This window comes from Phyllobates terribilis, unplaced genomic scaffold (genome assembly GCF_046119375.1).
Source record: "Phyllobates terribilis strain yellow unplaced genomic scaffold, ASM4611937v1 Scaffold_4__5_contigs__length_816908805, whole genome shotgun sequence".
Classification (NCBI taxonomy): Eukaryota; Metazoa; Chordata; class Amphibia; order Anura; family Dendrobatidae; genus Phyllobates; species Phyllobates terribilis.
The window spans coordinates 311,734,488-311,757,442 of NW_027362764.1; the positions used below are offsets into that span (position 1 = coordinate 311,734,488).

Genomic DNA, 22,955 nt, shown 5'->3' on the forward strand with positions numbered 1-22,955 from the left:
TAAAATCTAGATATATGTTTATCTTACTCCTTTATCTCCTCCAGCAATACCACCACTCTTTCACAAATATAGTCAAGAAGATACCAACCAGAAAAAGAGGGTAGGTGGGTGGGTACTTTCTATCATGACTCCTTTTGCCGGAATGACTATTCTTTCCCGCATTTTCTTAATATACTCCCCCTCCTCCCCCTTTAAATGCCCGCCCCTCCACACTTATACCCAATCCTGATCCATTTGTCTTAAAATTGCACCCTCCTGCCCAATCCCGGTCATGTGGGGCTTCCTTCTAGCTGTACTTGCCTCCAACCCTCTTCTTGACCGTGTATGGCCAACCCGGGTTCCACCCTTTAAAATTACCCCTCCCATCTTCCAGCACTCACCTTTTCCCAGCAAATAAAAAACACTACACCTGTAATTCTTTGGATAAATTTGGCCATAGCGGCCATTTTATTAACAAACAACATTAAATATTAACAATGTTATAAAAATAAATAAGAAGGGAGGGTTCTTGGAGTTAAAAATAGATCTGGCATAAATTAAACCAAAACTCAAACCGCCATGTTACCCTCAGCCGTCCATCAGCAGCTCAAGGGCATCAAAAGCTCCCAGGGTAAAACCCCGTCCAGAGCCCAAAAACCAAATGCCAGATCCCGCTCCAATTAACCAACTGCCTGTAATTTTACCAAATACTACCCACCAACACTTAAGTGCAAACTCCAAGAACCCCACCCCCCGCCGCAAACGAACAACCCTGACCACCTCAGGCTCGTGCGTGAGTGCCCCAACACCGCCAACGCCCTCTCAATCTCCTCCTGTATAGCCAATGCCCACAAATCAATCCCAATGTCATTCAAATGCACACCATCCTTTGCCCAAAAATGTCCAACCCCCACCTCGAGTTCAAAATGTCGTTTTCCAACCCCCGTTCCTGGACACAAAAGCTGATATGGCTCTATTTAAATTCACTCGCGCCCTATTAATCCCCTTCAATGATCTAGCCTCCCTCCATTTTTGCCTTGGCACAATATCAGACCAAACCGTCAACACCTCAGGAAAGGATGTCCACAACCTTAAAAAATCAAATCGAATGTCCCTAATCAATTCCCTAACCGGGCGAGCCCCCAAATCATTCCCAACCGCATGTACCACCAAAACATCCGGCGTACGGTCCAAACGGGCTGCCTTATGAAATTCAGGAATCACTCTTCGCCATACCATCCCTCTAAAGCCCAGCCACCGAACCCCTAATTGCCTTCTTCTAAAACCCAATTGCCTACCGTCTGGCCTCACGTCCGCCCGCAGCGCCCCCCCAGTGGACGAAAGAGTGTCCCAGAATCCATGCTAAGAACGGAGCGCCACCTGCAACAAACAACCATAAGGTATTCAACACTTATCAAGATAAAACAAATCCAGCCCCCCCCACTGAATGTACATAAGACAGATAACGATCAGAACTCCACCTCCCGATACGTTTTATCACGTCCTTGCTTAAACCCAAACCATCCGCTTCTGACGCCGCGCCAATTCTGAAAGAGTGTGAGCCGTACACCTCCGGGCGAAGGCCCAACTCCCGAACTCCTTTTTTAAATATGGCTATGAATTGAAAACGTGACAAAAACTCCCCATTTTCATGGCACAATAAGGGACCCACTCGCCCAAGCCAAACCTACCAGTACGCCGTTAAACATTTCATTGGGCACATGAAAGATCCATTAACCTCACCCAATACTACCTGCTTGCCTCTGCCCATTTGATTTGTCTTCCCACGCCTAATCCAAAATTCAATGCCCCTATCCCAACAGCTCACATCCTCTGCAAACAAACCCCCAATCCTATTCCTGCTCGGTGCCACCAATTCGCCTAATCTCAGCGCACCAAATAACGCCAATGAAAAAGCTAACCTAAACAGTGTAGCTTCAAAAACTGAACAACATATCTTATCCAAAACTAAACCCAACCGTTCCAAGATGCTAAAAGACACCGGTCTTCTTTTATCTAACACCTTACCTCCTCTCCTAAAGCCCCTAAGTGCTTGCTTCACTAAAAAGGACTTCGTAACATCTTTTTTCCCCCTGCAATTTAAAACCAAATGGAAGTCCTGCAACGAATTTACCAACTTTTGAAACAGACCACCCAATCTTCGCTGCCCTTTCCACAAGAAACAACACTGCCATCTCTCTATCGCCGTCATTCTCCACCAAACCCCACTGCAGTATCCAACTTTGCCATACTCGCCACGATGCCTCGTATGATGACCAGGTCTGCCTTGTAATGGACTCCCGTATCAACCGTTCCGCTCCTCCATAACCAGCTGCCACAGATGCGAAGGGCATTCCTGTCCCACGTCCTCTGCCTCTGGTGCTAGCGCCCGGAAACGATCCCACTGGAAACGAGACAAGGCATCTGCGATGGAATTTTGTACACCTGGAACATGAACTGCCGTAATCCAAGCGTTCAAATTAAGACAACATAGAACCAGTTCTTTCAGCAGCCTAATCACCGAAGGAGACGAGGCCGACAAGCTGTTGATTACTGACACCACTCCCATATTATCACAATGAAACCGTATTCTTCTGTTCGCAAAACATTCCCCCCAAATTGAAACCCCAACAACAATAGGAAACGATTCCAAAAACGCCAGGTTCCTAGTAAGACCCCTATCCTCCCACACACTCGACCAAACTCCAAAACTCCAACGCCCCTTCCAGTAGGCCCCGTAACCAGCACCTCCCGCAGCATCTGTAAAAATCTCACAATCAAAATGTGGGTTGGAGATCAGCACCAATTTTCCTTAGGATGTTCATGTAGGGGTTGTATGTGACCACAAGAGGTACCCTGTTGTTGTCCTCCCTCTGTCTGTAACCCAGGAGGCTGCTTCTTGGTATCCTTGTAGCTTTGTGGATCTGTTCATCTATTACTAGTGGATGGTATCCTTGTTTTAGGAATGTATTCCTCAGTGATAGCAGCTGCAGTTTTCTGTCCTTACTGTCTGAACAGATTCAAATGTACCTCAGAGCTAGACTGTAGATGATGGATTTTTTTGTGTGTCTTGGATGAAAACTGTTCCATCTAAGATATGCCGGACCACCTGTGGGCTTAAGGTAAATTGATGTTTGTATGGTGTTGTCTTTGATGTATATGGTCGTGTCCAGAAAATGTATTTGGGATTTTGAGAATTTGAGGGTGATCTTGATGGTTGGGTGGAACCTGTTGAAGTTATCGTGGAAGGTCAGCAGATCATCTTTTGAGCCTGTCCAGATTATTAGTAGATCATCATTGTAGTGGAAGTATGCTAGAGGTTTAATAGAAAGTAAGGAAAAAGAAATAGAGAAAGGGGCGCAAATGGTGCCGTTACAAAATGACAAATAATATTATATGCAGATAAGTTGCTCACCTCGTGGAGTTGTGTTAATGCACAACACATGTAGGCGCTTGTGTAGAGAGCTGCCGACAACACCAGCCCAAATCAGGGTTCCAAGGTACATCAATAGGTGAATATGGTAGAAGAAAGGTGTATAGATATCTGCTCTCCTCCGTATGAAAAGATGATCCGGTGATCAAAGGGTTAATGGAAATATTTTTTTATTAATAAACTACATTCATACGTGTTTCACGACGTCCTGACCGCTTCCTCAGTGAGTAGCTGATACACAGGTGTTCCTAGTATCCCTTATATACAGGCATTCAAGAAAAAATAAATAAAAATTTGTGCCAAGGCAACAATTCGTTGCATTTGGTATAAAAGCAAATCGATATACATATGTTCAAAAACATGTTAACTAGTCTTATTATGTTATAATTAGTGTTGAACGAGCACTAAAATGCTCGGGTGCTCGAAGCTCGGGCCGAGCTCGCCGTGATACTCGGGTGCTCGACCCGAGCAACGAGCCCAATGTTAGTCTATGGGAGACTCGAGCATTTTTGCGGTGGCACCCCCGGCAGTCTTTTAAAAGCCTAACAAGTGCCCAAAACGATAGTGACAGTGCTCAAATGACATGGGGACAGCATGGGGATCGCCCCAGGAAGCATTTCTGACCCCCAGGTCACTGCTGTCAACAACGTGGTCAGAGGTATTAAGCCACTTTTACGGGCTCACAATAAAACGAAAGTGAAACTTTTTTCCTGTGAAATATGTTAAGGAACATCCTTTCCAGGGAAAACACTTGTGTATAAGTTAAAATAAATGACCAAAAACAAAAATACTCCTCCACACCTTCGGCTATGTTCACAAGTAGCATTTTTTATGCGTTTTTGCACTTTTGTATTGCTTTCAACTATGACAAATGCATTCACCGGGAAATGTCATTTTAACATTTTACAACCTTATCTGGCCATGTGCTGTGTGACACATGCATAAAGTGCTGAAAAGACATGGGAACAGCATGGGGAAGACCCCTGAAAGCATCTCTGACTCCCAGGTCACTGTCTAAAAGTGTGCCCATCATAAGTGATCCTTGCCGCATCAGAAGATGCAGACTTGCAACTATCCCCATGCAAGTTCTAGTCCCAGGGCAGTGTTCAATTGTACCTCCCCCATTCCTTGCAATACAAGCGCAAGTATGCAGCCTGCCACCCACCCACCCCCAGGCTGCAATACTATACTGCTTGCTTGCTTGAACTTGAAATTGGGCCTTTTAGGCATGTCGAGGCGGAATCTGGCCGCCACATCATGGCTGTGTTGGCGGCCTGGAATCCATACTCAGTCCCCAGCCGCCCGGCGGCCGGGTGTCCATACTCAGTCCCTAGCCGCCCCGCGGCCGAGTGTCCACGCGGTCCCCAGCTGCCTGCGGGCAGTCGGGTGTCCATAAACGGTCCCCAGCCGCCCCCATTTCTCCTTGGAACATCCCCCCACACACTTTTCTTAGCCCGGCCTGCTTTAGGCAGCATTGGACGAGCCCACCAGAGAACCAGACTCCTCCGGTGGGCCCTGACTTCTCCATCGGTGGAGTTGAGAGTGCCAAGGTGAGGAGCATGATGATTATGACAGAAGTTAGCATCTGCTATGTTTTCTTTTAATGCAAGTGTAAGTGTGCAGCCTGCCACCCATCCACCCCCAGACTGCAATTCATACTGCTAGCTTGCACTTGAAATGGGGCATTTTAGTTTAGAGAAGGCCGAAGCTGGCCACTACCTCATGGCAGCTTCGGCAGCAAGGTATCCATACTCAGTCCCCAGCCGCCCCTATTTGTCCTGGTGTGCCTTATACATAAGATTAAGCGCGTATACCAAAACATTACCTGTGCCCTCCCCAGTGCATTTAGTGGGAAGGAGAGCCTATTCCGCTGTAGTGTGTGCATGCCAAACCCCTGTTCATGGTACATGCAAAGATGCCCCCCACCTTGCACCTGTCGTTGCAGACTTGCAACTATCCCCATTCAAGTCCTTGTCCCAGGGCAGTGTTCAATTGTACCTCTCCCATTCCTTGCAATGCAAGCGCAAGTATGCAGCCTGCCACCCACCCACCCCCAGTCTGCAATACCATACTGCTTGCTTGCTTGCACTTTAAATTGGGCCTTTTAGGCATGTGGAGGCGGAATCTGGCCACCACGCCATGGCTGTGTCGGCGGCCTGGTATCCATACTCAGTCCCCAGCCGCCTGGTGGCCGGGTGTCCCCGCTTGCTCCCCAGCCTCCAGGGGGTGGCCGGGTGTCCATACTCGGTCCCCAGCCACCCCTATTTGTACCGGTAACCTTTCCCACACTTTTCTTAGCCTGGCCTGCTTTAGGGCAGCATTGGCCGAGCCCACCGGACTATCAGACTCCTCCGGTGGGCCCTGGCTTCTCCATCAGGGGAGTTGAGAGTGCCAAGGTGAGGAGCATGATGAGGATGATAGAAGTTAGCATCTGCTTTGTTTTGTTGTAATGCAAGCGCATGTATGTAGTAGCGGCTAGGCCTGAGGAGGTCAGCGTTTTGGCGCATATCCTACCTCCTCCGAGGATTGCTGGATGTTTTCCTGCTACTATCCAAGTTCTATGACTCCCGTTAAAACAAAGCTTCAGGTGATAAATGATGGATGAGGTAGTGGCAAAGGAGAAAGAGCAGGAGGAACAGGGACCATTCACATCAATATCAGGCCAGTCAACCAGATATGTCTTGTAGGATATGTTTCTGTAACAAAAGGAGCGGTTCGGCTACACAGTTATAGGGCATACAGTGAGTGCAATGCCTACCAAAAATTTCGAGGCACTCCAATGCCCCTTGGAAATGACATGGAGGTCAGAGGGCGTTAACTAAACCTTTTTTTCCATTTATAGCAACTGGGTCTCCTGTGTACTGTTGGCCTAAGCAGTGAATGGAATGCTTTCCAAAAATTATGAGGTACTGCAATGCCTCTTACAAGAGCCATGTGTGGCACCCCAGGGGTCTGGTCACCACAGTAATAGAGATTACGTCGGAGAGCAAGTGGGAGGTTTCCTGGTCAGGATCCCTTAAACATGCAACATCCTCCTGCCCCAGTCCTGGGAGGGGAGAATTCTGCCCTTATAAACTGGATCTGGGGTGGGGTTGAGTGAGTCAGAGAACAGTCAGAGTCAGAGTGAGAGCAAGGGAAAGTAACAGCAAGGAGCTCTGTAGGAGCTAGGAGCTAAAGATGAGGGGCTGGAAGCTGAGCAGAGCTCGCCCTGGCAGAAGACAATAAGCTGTGAGGACTTATATATCCAGCAGCAGAAACCAGCCGGCAGGGGATTTCAGGTCCTCTGGCCATAGAAGCCCGGAGGCTCAGTCACAAGCAAGGGACCAGCACCGCCGTTGTGGAGCGGAGGCTAACAGAAGGCCCCAAGTCACCAGCCATACGGGTGAGCACTACACGGTACACTCAGGGACGTGGGCTACTTCTACCCGCTTACAGCAAGGTAGCCAGGAAGAGTGCAGACAGACGGGGAGGCCTACAACTCCACCTGGCCAGGGGAACTCCTACTTGCTCACAGACTGACCAGGCCTCTTATGCTAGCCAGTACTCCCGGGAGAGTCTACCTTATAATCATCAGTAAAGACCCTGAACTGCACTGCAAAGACTCTGAGTCATTCCTGCTGCGCTCGTGCACCATCAGCCCCATCATCCACACTCACTGCCCTGAGGCTATACTCCTCCTGAGTGGAGTTATCCCATTTTATGCTGCGCACACAACACCAGCCTCAGCGGTCTGCCTCGCAGCGGTGGTACTCCCTGACTGCAATCCACGGGTGGCGCAGTCGGACAATTAACCTCAAAACCTAAGAAAGATTTCCACTGGTTTGACCAGCCTGAGCCACGGGACCGGGTCACCGCCACGGAGACTACAGACCCCGGCACCGGGTATCCCACACACGTGTACACACGGCCCAGGGGGCGCGTCACATGCAGTACAGCATATTACAAACATAAGTCCCATTATTGGGGAGTGGGCCTCCCATAGTATTTGCTTATGCTTTCCCAGCAAAAGCTGCCAAAAATTAGGACGGAGCAACTTGCAATGCCCCTTACAAGAGCCATGCAGTACAGCATATTACAAACATAAGTCCCATTATTGGGGAGTGGGTCTCCCATAGTATTTGCTTATGCTTTCCCAGCAAAAGCTGCCAAAAATTAGGACGGAGCAACTTGCAATGCCCCTTACAAGAGCCATGCAGTACAGCATATTACAAACATAAGTCCCATTATTGGGGAGTGGGTGTCCCATGGTATTTGCTTATGCTTTCCCAGCAAAAGCTGCCAAAAATTAGGACAGAGGAACTTGCAATGCTGGCACCCTGGCGATATAGTGGTGGTGGAGGCTGAGGATATGGAGAAGATTAAACAGCCGAAACGAGGAAGCGTATACCCATGTGTGGGTGTGAAGCGGTGCATGTGAATACACCTCCCGAAATAACACAGTGGATTTGAATTTATGTTACTCTGCTGTCATTTGGTGGTGATGAGAAGTCTGGCCCAATCCAGCCCTTGTTCATTTTGATAAGGGTCAGCTTGTCAGCATTGTCAGTTGACAGGCGAGTGTGCTTATCAGTTATAATTCCCCCAGCGGCACTAAAAACACGCTCCGATAACACGCTAGCGGCAGGGCAGGCCAGGACCTCCAAGGCGTACAGAGCGAATTCATTCCAAGTGTCCAGCTTGGATACTCAATAATTAAAAGGCACAGAGGAATCACGGAGGACGCTGGTACGATCGGCAAGGTACTCCCTCACCATCTTTTGAAACTTTCCACTCCTTGTGAGAGTACCCCGCGCCTCAGGGCCTGTAAGCTGGGCGGGTGTCAGAAAACTGTCCCAGAATGTTGACAGTGTTCCCCTGCCTCTGCTGGATTGGAGTTGCGTCTCTCTCGCCTGTACGCCTTGGTTGGGCAACGAACGGTGACCTCTGCCGCTAGCGTGTTCAGATGGGAATTTTTTTAAGAGTTCTGCAGCAAGGGCCTTCTGGTATTGCCCCATTTTTGTAGACCTCTCCACCTCAGGAATAAGAGAGTGAAAGTTCTCCTTGTAGCGGGGGTCTACAAGTGTCACCAACCAGTAATGACTGTCATCCAACATTTTGACAACGCGAGGGTCACAGTTAAGGCAGCGTAACATAAAGTCAGCCATGCGTGCCAGACTGGTAACGGGCAAGATTTCCGTGTCCTCACCAAGATGAGGACTGACCATGCTCTCCTCCTCCTCCTCCTCTTCCTCCTCCCCCCTGTCCTCAGGCCACCCACGGTGAACCGACGGTATGACACTTGTACAGGTACTACCGTCTACAATGCATGATAGCAGCTCCTGTTCTTCCTCCTCCTCCTCCTCCTCTCCCTCATTGTCCCCCAATGCACGTTGGGATGAGATGAGGCTGGGCTGTGTGTAATCGCCCGCTACGGCTTCTTGATCCATCTCATCATACTCTGGCTGCAATGCCTCCTCTTTAATTCTCTACAGAGAGCGTTGCAAAAGACAGACAAGTGGGATGCTGACACTAATGATGGCGTCATCGCCACTCACCATCTTGGTGGCCTCCTCAAAGTTTGTCAGGATGGTACATATGTCAGACATCCAGGTCCACTCCTGAGGTCTTATGTGTGGAGTCTGACCTGAATATCGAAGGCCTTGTTGCAGCTGGTACTCCACAACTGCTCTCTTCTGCTCACAAATCCTTTGCAACATGTGGAGGGTAGAGTTCCAATGTGTGGGGACATCACACACCAGTCGGTGTGCCGAAAGCTGCAAACGCTGCTGCAACACAGCAAGGGCGGCGGAAGCTGTAGCCGACTTGCGAAAATGAGCTGACAAGCGGCGTACTTTCACGAGCAGATCTGGCAACTCGGGGTACGATTTAAGAAACCGCTGAACCACGAGGTTAAGCACATGAGCCAGGCATGGTACGTGTGTGATCTCACCTCGCCTCAGAGCCGCCACCAGGTTACGGCCATTGTCACACACGACCATGCCGGGATGTAGGTTCAGCGGTCTCAGCCACAGATCTGCCTGCTCTTTCACAGCTGTCCACAACTCACAAGCAGTGTGAGGTTTATCACCTAAGCTTATGAGTTTCAGCACAGCCTGTTGCCGCTTTCCGAGGCAGTACTGCAATGCTTCCAGCTTGTAACTGATGTGGTGATATCTGAGATGGAGGCTGAACATGAGGAGGAGGAGGAAGATGCGCAGGAGCTGTACACTGTGGGGGCAACTCTGACTGACATAGGGCCCGCAATCCTCGGTGTGGGGAGGATGTGTTCCGTCCCAAGGTCTGACTGGGTCCCGGCTTCCACTATGTTTACCCAGTGTGCCGTCAGAGAGATGTACCGTCCCTGGCCACAAGCACTAGTCCACGTGTCCGTTGTCAGGTGGACTCTCCCAGTAACTGCGTTGTTGAGGGCACGGCAGATGCTTTGGGACACGTGCTTGTGTAGTGCGGGGATGGCACACCAGGCAAAATAGTGTCAGCTGAGGACCGAGTACCGAGGGACGGCCACCGCCATAAGATTGCGGAAGGATTCCGTCTCCACCAGCCTAAAAGGCAGCATTTCCAATGCAAGCAGTCGTGAAATGTGCGAATTTAGGACTGTGGCCTGTGGGGCGTTAGCTGCGAATTTACGCTTTCGTTCAAAGGTCTGGGATATGGACAATTGAACGCTGCGGTGGGACGTGGACGTGGACGTTGATGCTGTTTCTTGAGAAACTGCCATAACAAGTGAAGACTGAGAGGAGGGGGCATCTTTACATGCAGTATGGACAGGGGATTGCCTTGCACACACAACAGGGGGTTCTATTGCACGCACAACAGTGGAAGAAGCAGTGGTGACACCCGCTGACACTGGTCATGGACCCTGGGTTTCGCCCCACAAAGTCGGGTGCTTTGCTGCCATGTGCCTGATCATGCTGGTGGTGGTCAGGCTGGTAGTTTTGTCACCCCTGCTGATGCTGGCATGGCAGGTGGAACATATGGCCTTTTTGGGGTTATCAGCAGAGTCTTTAAAAAAATTCCAGACTCTGGAAGACCTACCGCTTGTACTGGCAACGTCCCTCGTGTTGGTGTTACGGGGAACGGTTGCCTGCCTTCTGTCTGCGGCCACCACACTGCTTCTTCCTGCATGTTGGGGTACTCTGCCTCCCTCCCCCTGTGTGCTGCTGGCCTCACTCTGCATGTCTTCCTTCCACGTTGGGTCAGTTACTAGATCATCCACCACCTCCTCCTCTTCCACTTCCGCACCACGATCCTCCTCCTCACTTCCTGGCAATTGTGTCTCGTCATCGTCCACCTCTTGTGACAGATTGCCAACGTCGACTTCCTGTGGCCGTGGCTGTTCAAATATTTGGGCATCGCAACATGGGATCTCCTCTTCCACCACTTCAAGCGTATCAGGCGAGGGGCCCAAATATGGAAATGGACCAGTGAACAGCTCTTCAGAGTGTCCAAGTGTGGGATCACTTTCTGTCTGACGACACTCGGCATGGTGGGAGGAAGAAGCATCAGGGTGAGGAGGAGTATGCGGTCGAGACTCATGGCTACTAAGAGTTGACCGTGTGGAAGACAGACCGGAGGTGGTGGTGCCCAGGTAACTGGAAGTATTGTCTGCTATCCAATTAATAACCTGTTCACACTGATCAGTTCTCAATACTGGTGTTGTTCTGTGCTTCCCTAGTAATTCGGTCAAGAAGTGGGAGCGAGAAGATGTGGCTGTTGGTTGTGGCACATTTTCACCTTGGCCACGGCCCCGTCCTCTGCACGAACCATCACCAGAACGTCCACTTCCACGTCCCTTGCCACGCGCCTTGCCCATTGTAAATGAAGTAAAATAGCTTACACTTGCACTATCAATGGAAAAAGGGTAATAAAGAGTAGATTAGAACAGTGGAAGAGGAAAACCACAGTTATTGTTTACTGGGGTATACCACACTTTTTTAAATAGAGATATTTGCGGCTGAACAGTGAGCGACACACTCAAACTGCTTTTTTTTAGATACCAAAGGCCCAAAACTGGATAGTACAGCGATTTGACCCGTGGAACTGCGAAACCACACTGGGATGTTGGGCCTACACAAGACTATTTTCAACAGATATATTTTTGTGTCACAACAGTCAGGAGGCACTACTGTTTTTCTTTACGGAAAAAACTACCAAAACCTGAATAATAGAGATTTTTTACCGTGGAACAGCAAAACCACAGTTATAATTTACTGGTGTATACCAGGCTTTTTAAAATATATATATATTTGCGGCTGAACAGTGAGCGACACACTCAAACTGTTTTTTTTAGATACAAATGGCCCAAAAGTGGATAATACAGAGGTTTGTACCATGGAACTGAAAAACCACACTTGTATTTCTCGGGCCTACACCAGACTATTTTCAACAGATATATTTGTGTCTGAAAAATCAGGGAGACACTATTTTTTTTTTTTTTACAGCAAAAAATGCAAAAAGCAGGATACTAGAGATTTTTTACCATGGAACAGCAAAAGCACACTTCTGTCTCTCTGGCCTACACCAGACTATTTTCAACAGATATATTTGTGTCTGAAAAATCAGGGAGACACTATTATTATTTTTATACAGCAAAAAATGCCAAAAACAGGATAATAGAGATGTTTTACCGTGGAACATCAAAACCACAGTAATAATTTACTGGTGTATACCAGGCTTTTTAAAATATATATATTTGCGGCTGAACAGTGAGCGACACACTCAAACTGTTTTTTTTACATACAAATGGCCCAAAAGTGGATAATACAGAGGTTTGTACCGTGGAACTGCAAAACCACACTTGTATTTCTCGGGCCTACACCAGACTATTTTCAACAGATATATTTGTGTCTGAAAAATCAGGGAGACACTATTATTATTTTTATACAGCAAAAAATGCCAAAAACAGGATAATAGAGATGTTTTACCGTGGAACATCAAAACCACAGTAATAATTTACTGGTGTATACCAGGCTTTTTAAAATATATATATATATTTGCGGCTGAACAGTAAGCGACACACTCAAACTGTTTTTTTTTAGATACAAATGGCCCAAAAGTGGATAATACAGAGGTTTGTACTGTGGAACTGCAAAAACACACTTGTATTTCTCGGGCCTACACCAGACTATTTTCAACAGATATATTTGTGTCTGAAAAATCAGGGAGACACTATTTTTTTTTTTTTTCACAGCAAAAAATGCAAAAAGCAGGATAATAGAGATTTTTTACCGTGGAACAGCAAAAGCACACTTCTGTCTCTCTGGCCTACACCAGACTATTTTCAACAGATATATTTGTGTCTGAAAAATCAGGGAGACACTTATTATTTTTATACAGCAAAAAATGCCAAAAACAGGATAATAGAGATGTTTTACCGTGGAACATCAAAACCACAGTAATAATTTACTGGTGTATACCAGGCTTTTTAAAATATATATATATTTGCGGCTGAACAGTGAGCGACACACTCAAACTGTTTTTTTTAGATACAAATGGCCCAAAAGTGGATAATACAGAGGTTTGTACCGTGGAACTGAAAAACCACACTTGTATTTCTCGGGCCTACACCAGACTATTTTCAACAGATATATTTGTGTCTGAAAAATCAGGGAGACACTATTTTTTTTTTTTTACAGCAAAAAATGCAAAAAGCAGGATAATAGAGATTTTTTACCGTGGAACAGCAAAAGCACACTTCTGTCTCTCTGGCCTACACCAGACTATTTTCAACAGATATATTTGTGTCTGAAAAATCAGGGAGACACTTATTATTTTTATACAGCAAAAAATGCCAAAAACAGGATAATAGAGATGTTTTACCGTGGAACATCAAAACCACAGTAATAATTTACTGGTGTATACCAGGCTTTTTAAAATATATATATATTTGCGGCTGAACAGTGAGCGACACACTCAAACTGTTTTTTTAGATACAAATGGCCCATAGAACTGCAAAACCACACTTCTATTTCTCTGGCCTACACCAGACTATTTTCAACAGATATATTTGTGTCTGAAAAATCAGAGGCACACATTTTTTTTTTGGGGGGGGGGCACCAAAAGGTTAATAAGATGGGTATTTGTACATTGTGAAGGAGGAAAAAAAAAGAGGATTTACATAGAAAAAAGGATTTTTCCTGGCCCCCGGGACCTGGAGCTAAGTCCAGCAATTTCAGCAACAGGAGCAGCACACAGGACTGTAATGCAGCGTTTGCTGGTATAACCACTGCGTCTCCTATACAGCCTGCCTGCCTGCCTGCCTGATATACCTGGGATGGATATTAGTCCTGAGATCCTGAGAAGGACTGTTTGTTTGATCTGGCAGCCTTTACAGACCCTACACTAACTATTTTGCAGGATATATCTCTCCCTAAATCAGCAGCGCTGTCCCTACACTGTCTGATCCGGAGCGACTGTGTCCAAGATGGCAGCGCCCGGTTTTAAATACTCGAGGTGACGCTGTGCGGCCAGCCAATCACTGTAATGCCCACAAACAACATGGCTGCGGCATTACAGTGACTGGCTGGCAATCCCTGCATGTTCATTGGCTCTGTAAAGAGCGCCAAACATGCAGGGCGGAGACCCGAGCTCCCGCCCGAGTAACCCGGAAATGCTCGGTGCTCGCCGAACATGCCGAGTAGCGTGATGCTCGGGCGAGTACCGAGCAGTGTCGAGCATGTTCGCTCAACACTAGTTATTAGGGTTGAGCGAGTATGTTCTGTCCGAGTATGCTCGGGCCGAACTCCGAGTATTTATAGCTGCTCGATGATATGGTTGAATCGCTCCCGTGTGCATGATTTGCAACTGTTTGACAGTTTGATTACATGTGAGGAATGTGTAAGAAATAGACAATCCTCACATGTAATAAAACTGTCAAACAGTTGCAAATCATGCACACGGGAGCGATTTAACCTTATCACCGAGCAGCTATAAATACTCGAAGCTCGGCCCGAGCATACTCGGCGAAAGGGTTAATAGAACATACTCGCTCAACACTACTAGTTATAATTAGTGTTGAGCGAGTATGTTCTGTCCGAGTATGCTCGGGCCGAGCTCCGAGTATTTACAGCTGCTCGGTGATAAGGTTAAATCGCTCCCTGTGCATGATTTGCAACTGTTTGACAGCTTTATTACATGTGAGGAATGTGTAAGAAATAGACATTCCTCCCATGTAATAAAACTGTCAAACAGTCGCAAATCATGCACAGGGAGCAATTCAACCATATCACCGAGCAGCTATAAATACTCGGGGCTCGGCCCGAGCGTACTCGGCGAAAGGGTTAACAGAACATACTCGCTCAACACTACTTATAATCCAATATAAATTAATTTTTAAAATGAATAAAAAATCTGAAAGTTGTTAAATTGTGTCTTCATGCTCAGAGTATTATGTCAAAAAAAAAAAAGGTTTATACTCTTCTCATGGAATAGAACCCATGCTTCCAGGTCAGTGTTGTACTACTGCACCCCGAAGGATACTGGTAAGAGCCGCTGCTCCAAAGAGTCTGACACTCACACAGAGAGAGAAGGACGGGATCTGATTTTTTTGTACATGTGAATTAGTTACGAGTACCTGCTCCATGTGCAAGGAACGCACATGCCACTCACCCATGTGTCGGAGGAGCAAGGGCAGGAGACAACACGTATAGACAACATCCTGCATATATCACCAGGGGAAAATAAATAAATAAATACAAATAATAATAATAAAAAAAAAACAAACAAAAAAAACATTGGCAATAACGTAAAACAAGACTCAGTAAGATTTGAACAAATTTAAATAGATCCAGTAAAAACCAACTAAGCGAGGGCTAAAACATTAAAACGGACCAAAAGCAACATTTAGATGGAATTTAGATAAAAACCTCTGAGACTTCATTAAGCCCACGGGGTTTTAATGTATCTAATTTGTAGATCCAGTATATTTCTTTTCTATTCAACACTTTAATCCTATTAGGTATATTGTTCGAAATGTGTTCAATGGGCATGATACTCAGATAACTAAAGAGGTTTAATAGAGCAAGATGACAAAAACTCCTCCTCTAGCTTAGCCATAAATAGGTTAGCATATTGTGGGGACATTTTGCTTCCCATGGCACTGCCCATACATTTTTGGTATAAATTGTTCCCAAAGGAGAAATAATTGTGATGGAGCACAAACCTGATGAATTGCATAGTTGGTTCTGTGGCCAGATTGTTTTTTTGTAAGAAATGTTTGCATGCTGCAATCCCATCCTCATGAGGAATGTTGGAGTAGAGAGACGCTACATCCATGGTGGCTAGTATTGTGTCTTCCGGAAGTGGGACCAGGGCTGACAATTTGCAGAGAATATCCGTGGTGTCCCGGATATAGCTGGGTGTGCGTCTCGCCAGGGGTTTCAGAATGTTCCCCACCCAGCCTGAGATATTTTCAGATAATGCCCCAATACCAGAAATGATAGGCCTCCCAGGATTGCCTTCTTTATGTGTTTTAGGTAACATGTAGAAGGTACCTGTTTGAGGATTGTGATTGTGTGGTATTAGTTCCAGTAGTGAGGAAGAAGTAGAATCAAACCCATTGATGAAATGTCTTAGTTCCTCAGTGTATTTTTTGGTAGGATGTTCCTGAAGTGGAGTGTAGTATTTTATATCCTAGAGTTGTCTGTGTGCTTCCTGGATGTAATCTAATATGTTCATAATGACTACAGCTCCTCCTTTGTCTCCTCCTTTTTGCAACAAAAAAACATAATTTGATCTTGACTTATCAGTAGGAGGCATCACCCCTTACACCTCATGAACAAATGTCCTTGCTGTAACATCTCTCGTGTTGTGCCTTGTGTCTTATGAATTCATTTGTAATATTGCCTGAAGAAGGGGCCTCTGTGCTCTGAAAGCTAATGTAGGACCCTGAGGATTCGGCTGCTACAGGGGTATTGCACCTCAACCCAGAGGTGTGATATTCCACTCCCGGATAAGGATGGAGAGTGGAACTGAGCTCGGTAGGCTGCATGCACTACACACATCCCATTTCCGGGGAACAGACCAACGGTACTCCCACTTAGAAATGTGCAGGTACGACCGAGTCTGTTCCTGGCTGGAGTGGGAGGGGGGTGGTACATCCCAAGTAGTGTAGGGGCAGATAGGGGGAGCAGCCTGGGTAAAGTTAGGAGCTCATTGGGTGCTGGTCACCTGAGCTCACACATAGAGGGAGTATTTAAGGTGGGCACCATCAAAGATCAGGGTCAGTCAGTCTGTCTGAGTGGAGTCAGTCAGCCTTTGCAGAGGAGTGAAAGAGAGCAGAGGAGCAGAGCGGCCTGAGCCAGAGTGAGAGAGGAGAAGAAAGAGAGACCCAGAGGGGGTAAAAAGAAAGGACTCTAAGAACCCAAATTCAATCCCCGGGTGAAGAGTCGGCAATAGGGTACCGGAGCCCAAACTGGTGGGGGCAACAGCACACCCTAGCCAGAGACCGGAGGCCGTGGGCAGCGTCTGCCACGGCCACCCACCACATCCACCCCGAAGGCAGACCACGTGGAGGGTCAGGGAACCCAAGGCCAAGGGTCTCCCAACAGAAGGCCCGAGGGAGCTGGACCTAGGTGGATCACTAGTGGGGACGGCCAGAGGAAAGGACAGAAGGAGAGCTCAGGGCCACGCTCCGGACTTGTTTGGGGGTTTGCTGGATCCAGGACCTGGTGGACGCAGCACGGCTCGGGTGGTCACTTGAAGCTGGAGTGACCGGAACATCAGCAGTGAGTAAATACCCCAAACTGCACAACCCGACTCTGTCTTCATTTTACATCTACGCTGCACCACCACAACCCCCATCCTCTGCACCTGACCCCCTGAGGCTATACCCCACCCGTTGGGGGTTATACCATCAAAAGCTGCACCAACACCATCAGCCTCAGCGGACCCTGCTGCAGCGGCGGCCGTAGTGACCGCAATACAACGGGTGGCGTAGTCGACATTAAGAACTTAATAACATCTGTAGGACTGCCACATACAACTGAGCTTGACACCCTGGGCACGGACCGGGTCACAGCCACTCGGAGACTACAACCCCCATCTGATCCGGCTCCGGGTATTCCCCTAAAGAATATGGCCCAGGGGGTGCGTCACTTACATATATATTTTTTGGGGGTTAGCCAATAAAGGTATCACTCCGAGAATACTTTTGTCATTTTTGGTCATAAAAGTATTTACATAGATTTTTCTGGCTAACACGGTACCACAATATAACTTTGTATTGTACATCATGCCATATCTCAATAAACCTACAGGAAGTTAACCCGAGACGTGTTTCCTGTGTCTGCCTCTATGAGAGCCGAGCAAGTCGCTTTACCACAGTAGGTTGTTATGATTAAAGCGATACAAATATGTCCATGTTATTTGCTGATTTGTGATGTTTATTCTTTTTCAATAAAGCACTGTGGCAAGACAACTCGCTCGGCCTCTTCCGGAAGTAGACTCAGGAACCCGGGTTTTCTCTGCAGGCTTTATTAAACAGTATAAAGCTCTGCACTCCAGCAAAATAAACACAGCCTTATTGGAAAAATTACAAAACATAAGAATAAACAATAGCAGAGTTCATATGAGTATGGGATTCACCCACACAGGTTGTAATCCCAGCCTTCAGCTCTGTCCTGAGCTGAAGCGCTCCCAGTCTGGAGACCTAGCGTCTCCAGACCACAACACAGAAAAAAAATGGTGACTGAGCATTTAAACCTTGCTCAGCTACACCCTGAGGTGGAGGTATGGGGAATGACTCCCCCCCCCCCCCCCATCTCTGTCATTCCCATAAAACCTCACCCTTTAAAAGAGTTAACCCCCAGCATATAACATGCTGGCAGAAAGCTTATATGGTTTCAGTTCACACAGGCTAGCAACCTGCGTGACACACACGTCCCCTCATATACCATATTTGTGACTGTCACAGCACATAAAAATGACAGTGTTGTAATTGTTTTTCATTATTTTTTAGTAACTTTATATGAAGAAAAAAATCTGACTTTTATTTAACCTGCAGAGTACAGGGAAATATACTGCTATATACAGATGTATCTCTTTGTACCAGTATAATCTGCCTATGGGTTCAGAGTCTGCAGTTCATTTTCAGGTTTAGAAAATTTTCCCATTCTCTTACTGCAGTCTATGACTCCCAGCTTTAGCTGCTGCCTGCAATGATACAAGTTCTGGGTTCTATTCCTAGGGAGGCCAGATGACAAAAAGGAAAATTGTTTATTTAATTGAATGTAAGCCAGGGGCGGACACAGACTGTAGTGGGCCCCTGTGCAAGAATTTTTTGGGGGCCCCCCCGTGCCCTTCATAGGGGGCATGAAGGGCCCCCCCCCCCCCCCGTGCATCTCTGATTCCCCCCACTCCTAGTTAATTAATTGTATTTAAAAAAAATAAAACTTGTTATACTGTACTTACCCCCAGGGCCGGCTCCAGGTTTTTGTGGGCCCTGGGTGACAGAGTTTCAGTGGGCCCCTTTAACACATACCATGATTCATGATGCACAGATACCACAGAGAAATATATATATATAGTACAATGCCAAGGATTTCACTTACTACATTACATGAGTGATATCTATTGTAAATTCTACAATAGCTCAGAAACCGGCGAATCCTCACAGCGCACAGTGCAGACCGGACAGTATAGTCCTCCATACAGTATTATGGGCACCATATAATGCTCCATACAGGATACTGACCCCCTTATAATGCTCCATACAGGATACTGGTCCCCATATAATGCTCCATACGGGATACTGGTCCCCATATAATGCTCCATACAGGATACTGGTCCCCATATAACACTGCATACAGAATACTGTCCCCCATATAACGCTCCATACAGAATACTGTCCCCCATATAACGCTCCATACAGAATACTGTCCCCCATATAATGCTCCATACAGAATACTGACCCCCATATAATGCTCCATACAGAATACTGACCCCCATATAACGCTCCATACAGAATATTGGCCCCCATATAACTCTCCATGCAGGCTGTTCCCCCCCTTATAATGTCCCATTATACGAGCAATATCTATTGTAAATTCTACAATTGCTCAGAAACCGGCGAATGCTCACAGCATACAGTGCAGACCGGACAGTATAGTCCTCCATACAGTATTATGGGCACCATATAATGCTCCATACAGGATACTGACCCCCTTATAATTCTCCATACAGGATACTGGTCCCCATATAATGCTCCATACTGGATACTGTCCCCCATATAACGCTCCATACAGAATACTGACCCCCATATAACACTCCATACAGAATATTGGCCCCCATGTAACGCTCCTTGCAGGCTGTTTCCCCCTTATAATGACCCATGCAGGATGTCATGCCCCCCCTCCCTTATAATGCCCCATGTAGGATGTCACTTCCCCCCTTCCCCTCTTACAATGCCCCATGCAGGATGTCACTTCCCCCCTTCCCCTCTTATAATGCCCCATGCAGGATGTCACACTCCGCCCCACCCCCATATAATGCCCCATGCAGGATGTCAATTCCCCCCTCCCCCTCTTATAATGCCTCATGCAGGATGTCACCCCCCCTCCCTTATAATGCCCCATGCAGGATATCACTTCCCCGCTTCCCCTCTTATAATGCCCCATACAGGATGTCACTTCCCCCTTCCCCTCTTATAATGCCCCATGCAGGATGTCACACACCCCACCCCCATATAATGCCCCCATGCAGGATGTCAATTCCCCCCTCCCCCTCATAATGCCCCATGCAGGATGTTAATTCCCCCCTCCCTTATAATGTCCCATGCAGGATATCACTTCCCCCCTTCCCCTCTTATAATGCCCCATGCAGGATGTCACTTCCCCCCTTCCCCTCTTATAATGCCCCATGCAGGATGTCACTTCCCCCCTTCCCCTCTTATAATGCCCCATGCAGGATGTCACACACCCCATCCCCATATAATGCCCCCATGCAGGATGTCAATTCCCCCCTCCCCCTCTTATAATGCCCCATGCAGGATGTCACCCCCCCTCCTTTATAATGCCCCATGCAGGATATCACTTCCCCCCTTCCCCTCTTATAATGCCCCATGCAGGATGTCACTTCCCCCTTCCCCTCTTATAATGCCCCATGCAGGATGTCACTTCCCCCCTTCCCCTCTTATAATGCCCCATGCAGGATGTCACACACCCCACCCCCATATAATGCCCCCATGCAGGATGTCAATTCCCCCCTCCCCCTCATAATGCCCCATGCAGGATGTTAATTCCCCCCTCCCTTATAATGCCCCATGCAGGATGTCACACCCCCTCCCTTATAATGCCCCATGCAGGACATCACTTCCCCCCTTCCCCTCTTATAATGCCCTATGCAGTATGTCACCCCCCATATAATGCCCCATGCAGTATGTCACCCCCCCATATAATGCCCCATGCAGTATGTCAACCCCCCATATAATGCCCCATGCAGGATGTCACACACCACTCCCTTATAATGTCCTATGCAGGATGTCACCTCTCCCCCCATATAATGCCCCATGCAGGATGTCACCACCCCCATATAATGCCCCATGCAGGATGTCACCCCCCCCATATAATGCCCCATGCAGGATGTCACACACCCCCATATAATGCACCATGAAGGATGTCACCCCCCCCATATAATGCCCCATGCAGGATGTCACACCCACTCTCCCCCCACCATATAATTCCCCATGCAGGATGTCACCCCCCCGTATAATGCCCCATGCAGGATGTCACACCACCCCCCCATATAATGCCCCATGCAGGATGTCACCCCTCCCATATAATCCCCATGCAGGATGTCACACCCCCCACCATATAATGCCCCATGCCCCCATACATAAAAAAAAAAAAAAATCAAATACTCACCTCACTTCTCACCTGATGCTGATCCGGACTCCAGCGTTGCGCGCGTCTTCCCGCTGTGACTGCTCAGGAGAGATCGCGCGCGGTGTAAACATATCACCGCGCCCTCTGACCTGAGACGTCACAGTCAGAGGACACGGAAGATGCTGCGGAGGCACGGGGAGGGGGTAAGTATTGTGCCGGCGCCGTCACATGACCGGAGATGTCCCTGCGCTCAGCATGGGGCCGGGGGCCCATGCTGAGCGCAGGGACATCTCCGGTCATGTGACGGTGGGGGGTCCTGCGGGGGGGCCCCATGAGGAGACGCACAAGAGGGGGGCCCCATGCTGGAGTCAGGGCAGTCATGCCCTGATGGCGGCCCTGCTGGAGGCTGGAGGGGCCCCCCTCTCCCTCGGGGGCCCCCGTTCAGTGAATCGGCTGCACGGGCGGTAGGTCCGCCCCTGATGTAAGCATGTGCAGAGCAGAGAGATGCCAACCTGGCCCCCAAGGAGGAGGCTCTATGGAGCAATGAAGATGCTGAGAGAAGAAATCGCACACAGAGAGTGAGGTCAAGCTGGAACAAAGCCCTGGCCTGCCAAGGCTGTGGGACTAGCCCCTCAAATCGGGACAGTTACACTGAATTCAGGACAGTTGTAAGCTATGCTGAAATCAGTGTGTTTGTCACTACCATATGCCACCTTCAGAGATGGCAGTTTTCGGGAGGTGATGGTTTCCCTTTTAGTAATTATTACCTGCATACAGTCATATGGAATTATTGGGTGGTGTATACAAAATATCACTAGCAACACAGACAGAAGAGGCCACTGTGCCATAACTGTATATGGGCTCTTTGCAGTCTATTATTTCTTAAGAATGCAAAATCCCACCTGCTTTGTAGCTAGATGTAGACCTCTTCACCTCTTAAGCTCCTGTGCTGAGGTTGCACCAATGATATGTCAGCCCCTGCAAAATATAATCATTTGTTTCACGCAGTCTTGAATTCTCTATTTTTCCTCTTGTACAGTTACATTTTTGCACATGCAGTGAATATACACTCAGTCTTGAACCTTTGTTTTTTTTAGGTGTACACTGCTGTGACAGGGCTGAAGAAAAGGCATGCCAAACAGCTTGTAAAATGATTCTCATGTCCAATAAATCAGAACATGACATTGTTGAAGACCTTATTAGAGAGTGTAAAAAGTCCCCTCTTCCACAAGATCCGCTCTGGCAGTGCTTTCTGGAGAGTTCTAGGTCGGTCCAAAATGGTGTCACTGTTGCTCATCAACCTTCCACAGGACTTGATGGTGCAAAACTGCATTGCTGCTCAAAAGCAAACTCCTCGTTATGTAGGTAGGTCTTACTCCACAACAGAATTCTATGCAAATTTGTTTTTACTGTGTACAAATATAATTTATCCATCTACAGTTATATGAAAAAGTTTGGGCACCCCTATTAATCTTAAGCTTAAAGTTTTATAAAAATTGGTGTTTTTGCAACAGCTATTTCACTTTGATATTTGTAATAACTGTTGGACACAGTAATGTTTCTGCCTTGAAATGAGGTTTATTGTACTAACAGAAAATGTGCAATCTGCATTCAAACAAAATTTGACAGGTGCATAAGTATGGGCACCCTTATAATTTTCTTGTTTTAAATACTCCTACCTACTTTTTACTGACGTACTAAAGCACTTTTTTTGGTTTTGTAAC

At 47.4% G+C, this 22,955-nt stretch overlaps 1 protein-coding gene across 3 annotated transcripts in view; it reads left to right on the forward strand.

The window, feature by feature from the left end:
* RECK (reversion inducing cysteine rich protein with kazal motifs) overlaps positions 1 to 22,955 on the forward strand; it is a 677,252-nt gene that overhangs the window by 319,029 nt on the left and 335,268 nt on the right. For all 3 annotated transcript variants that reach the window (XM_073678381.1, XM_073678382.1, XM_073678383.1), the window contains exon 9: positions 22,329 to 22,596. In XM_073678381.1, coding sequence (XP_073534482.1) covers positions 22,329 to 22,596 — 268 coding nt within the window. The remainder of the gene's footprint in view (positions 1 to 22,328; positions 22,597 to 22,955) is intronic.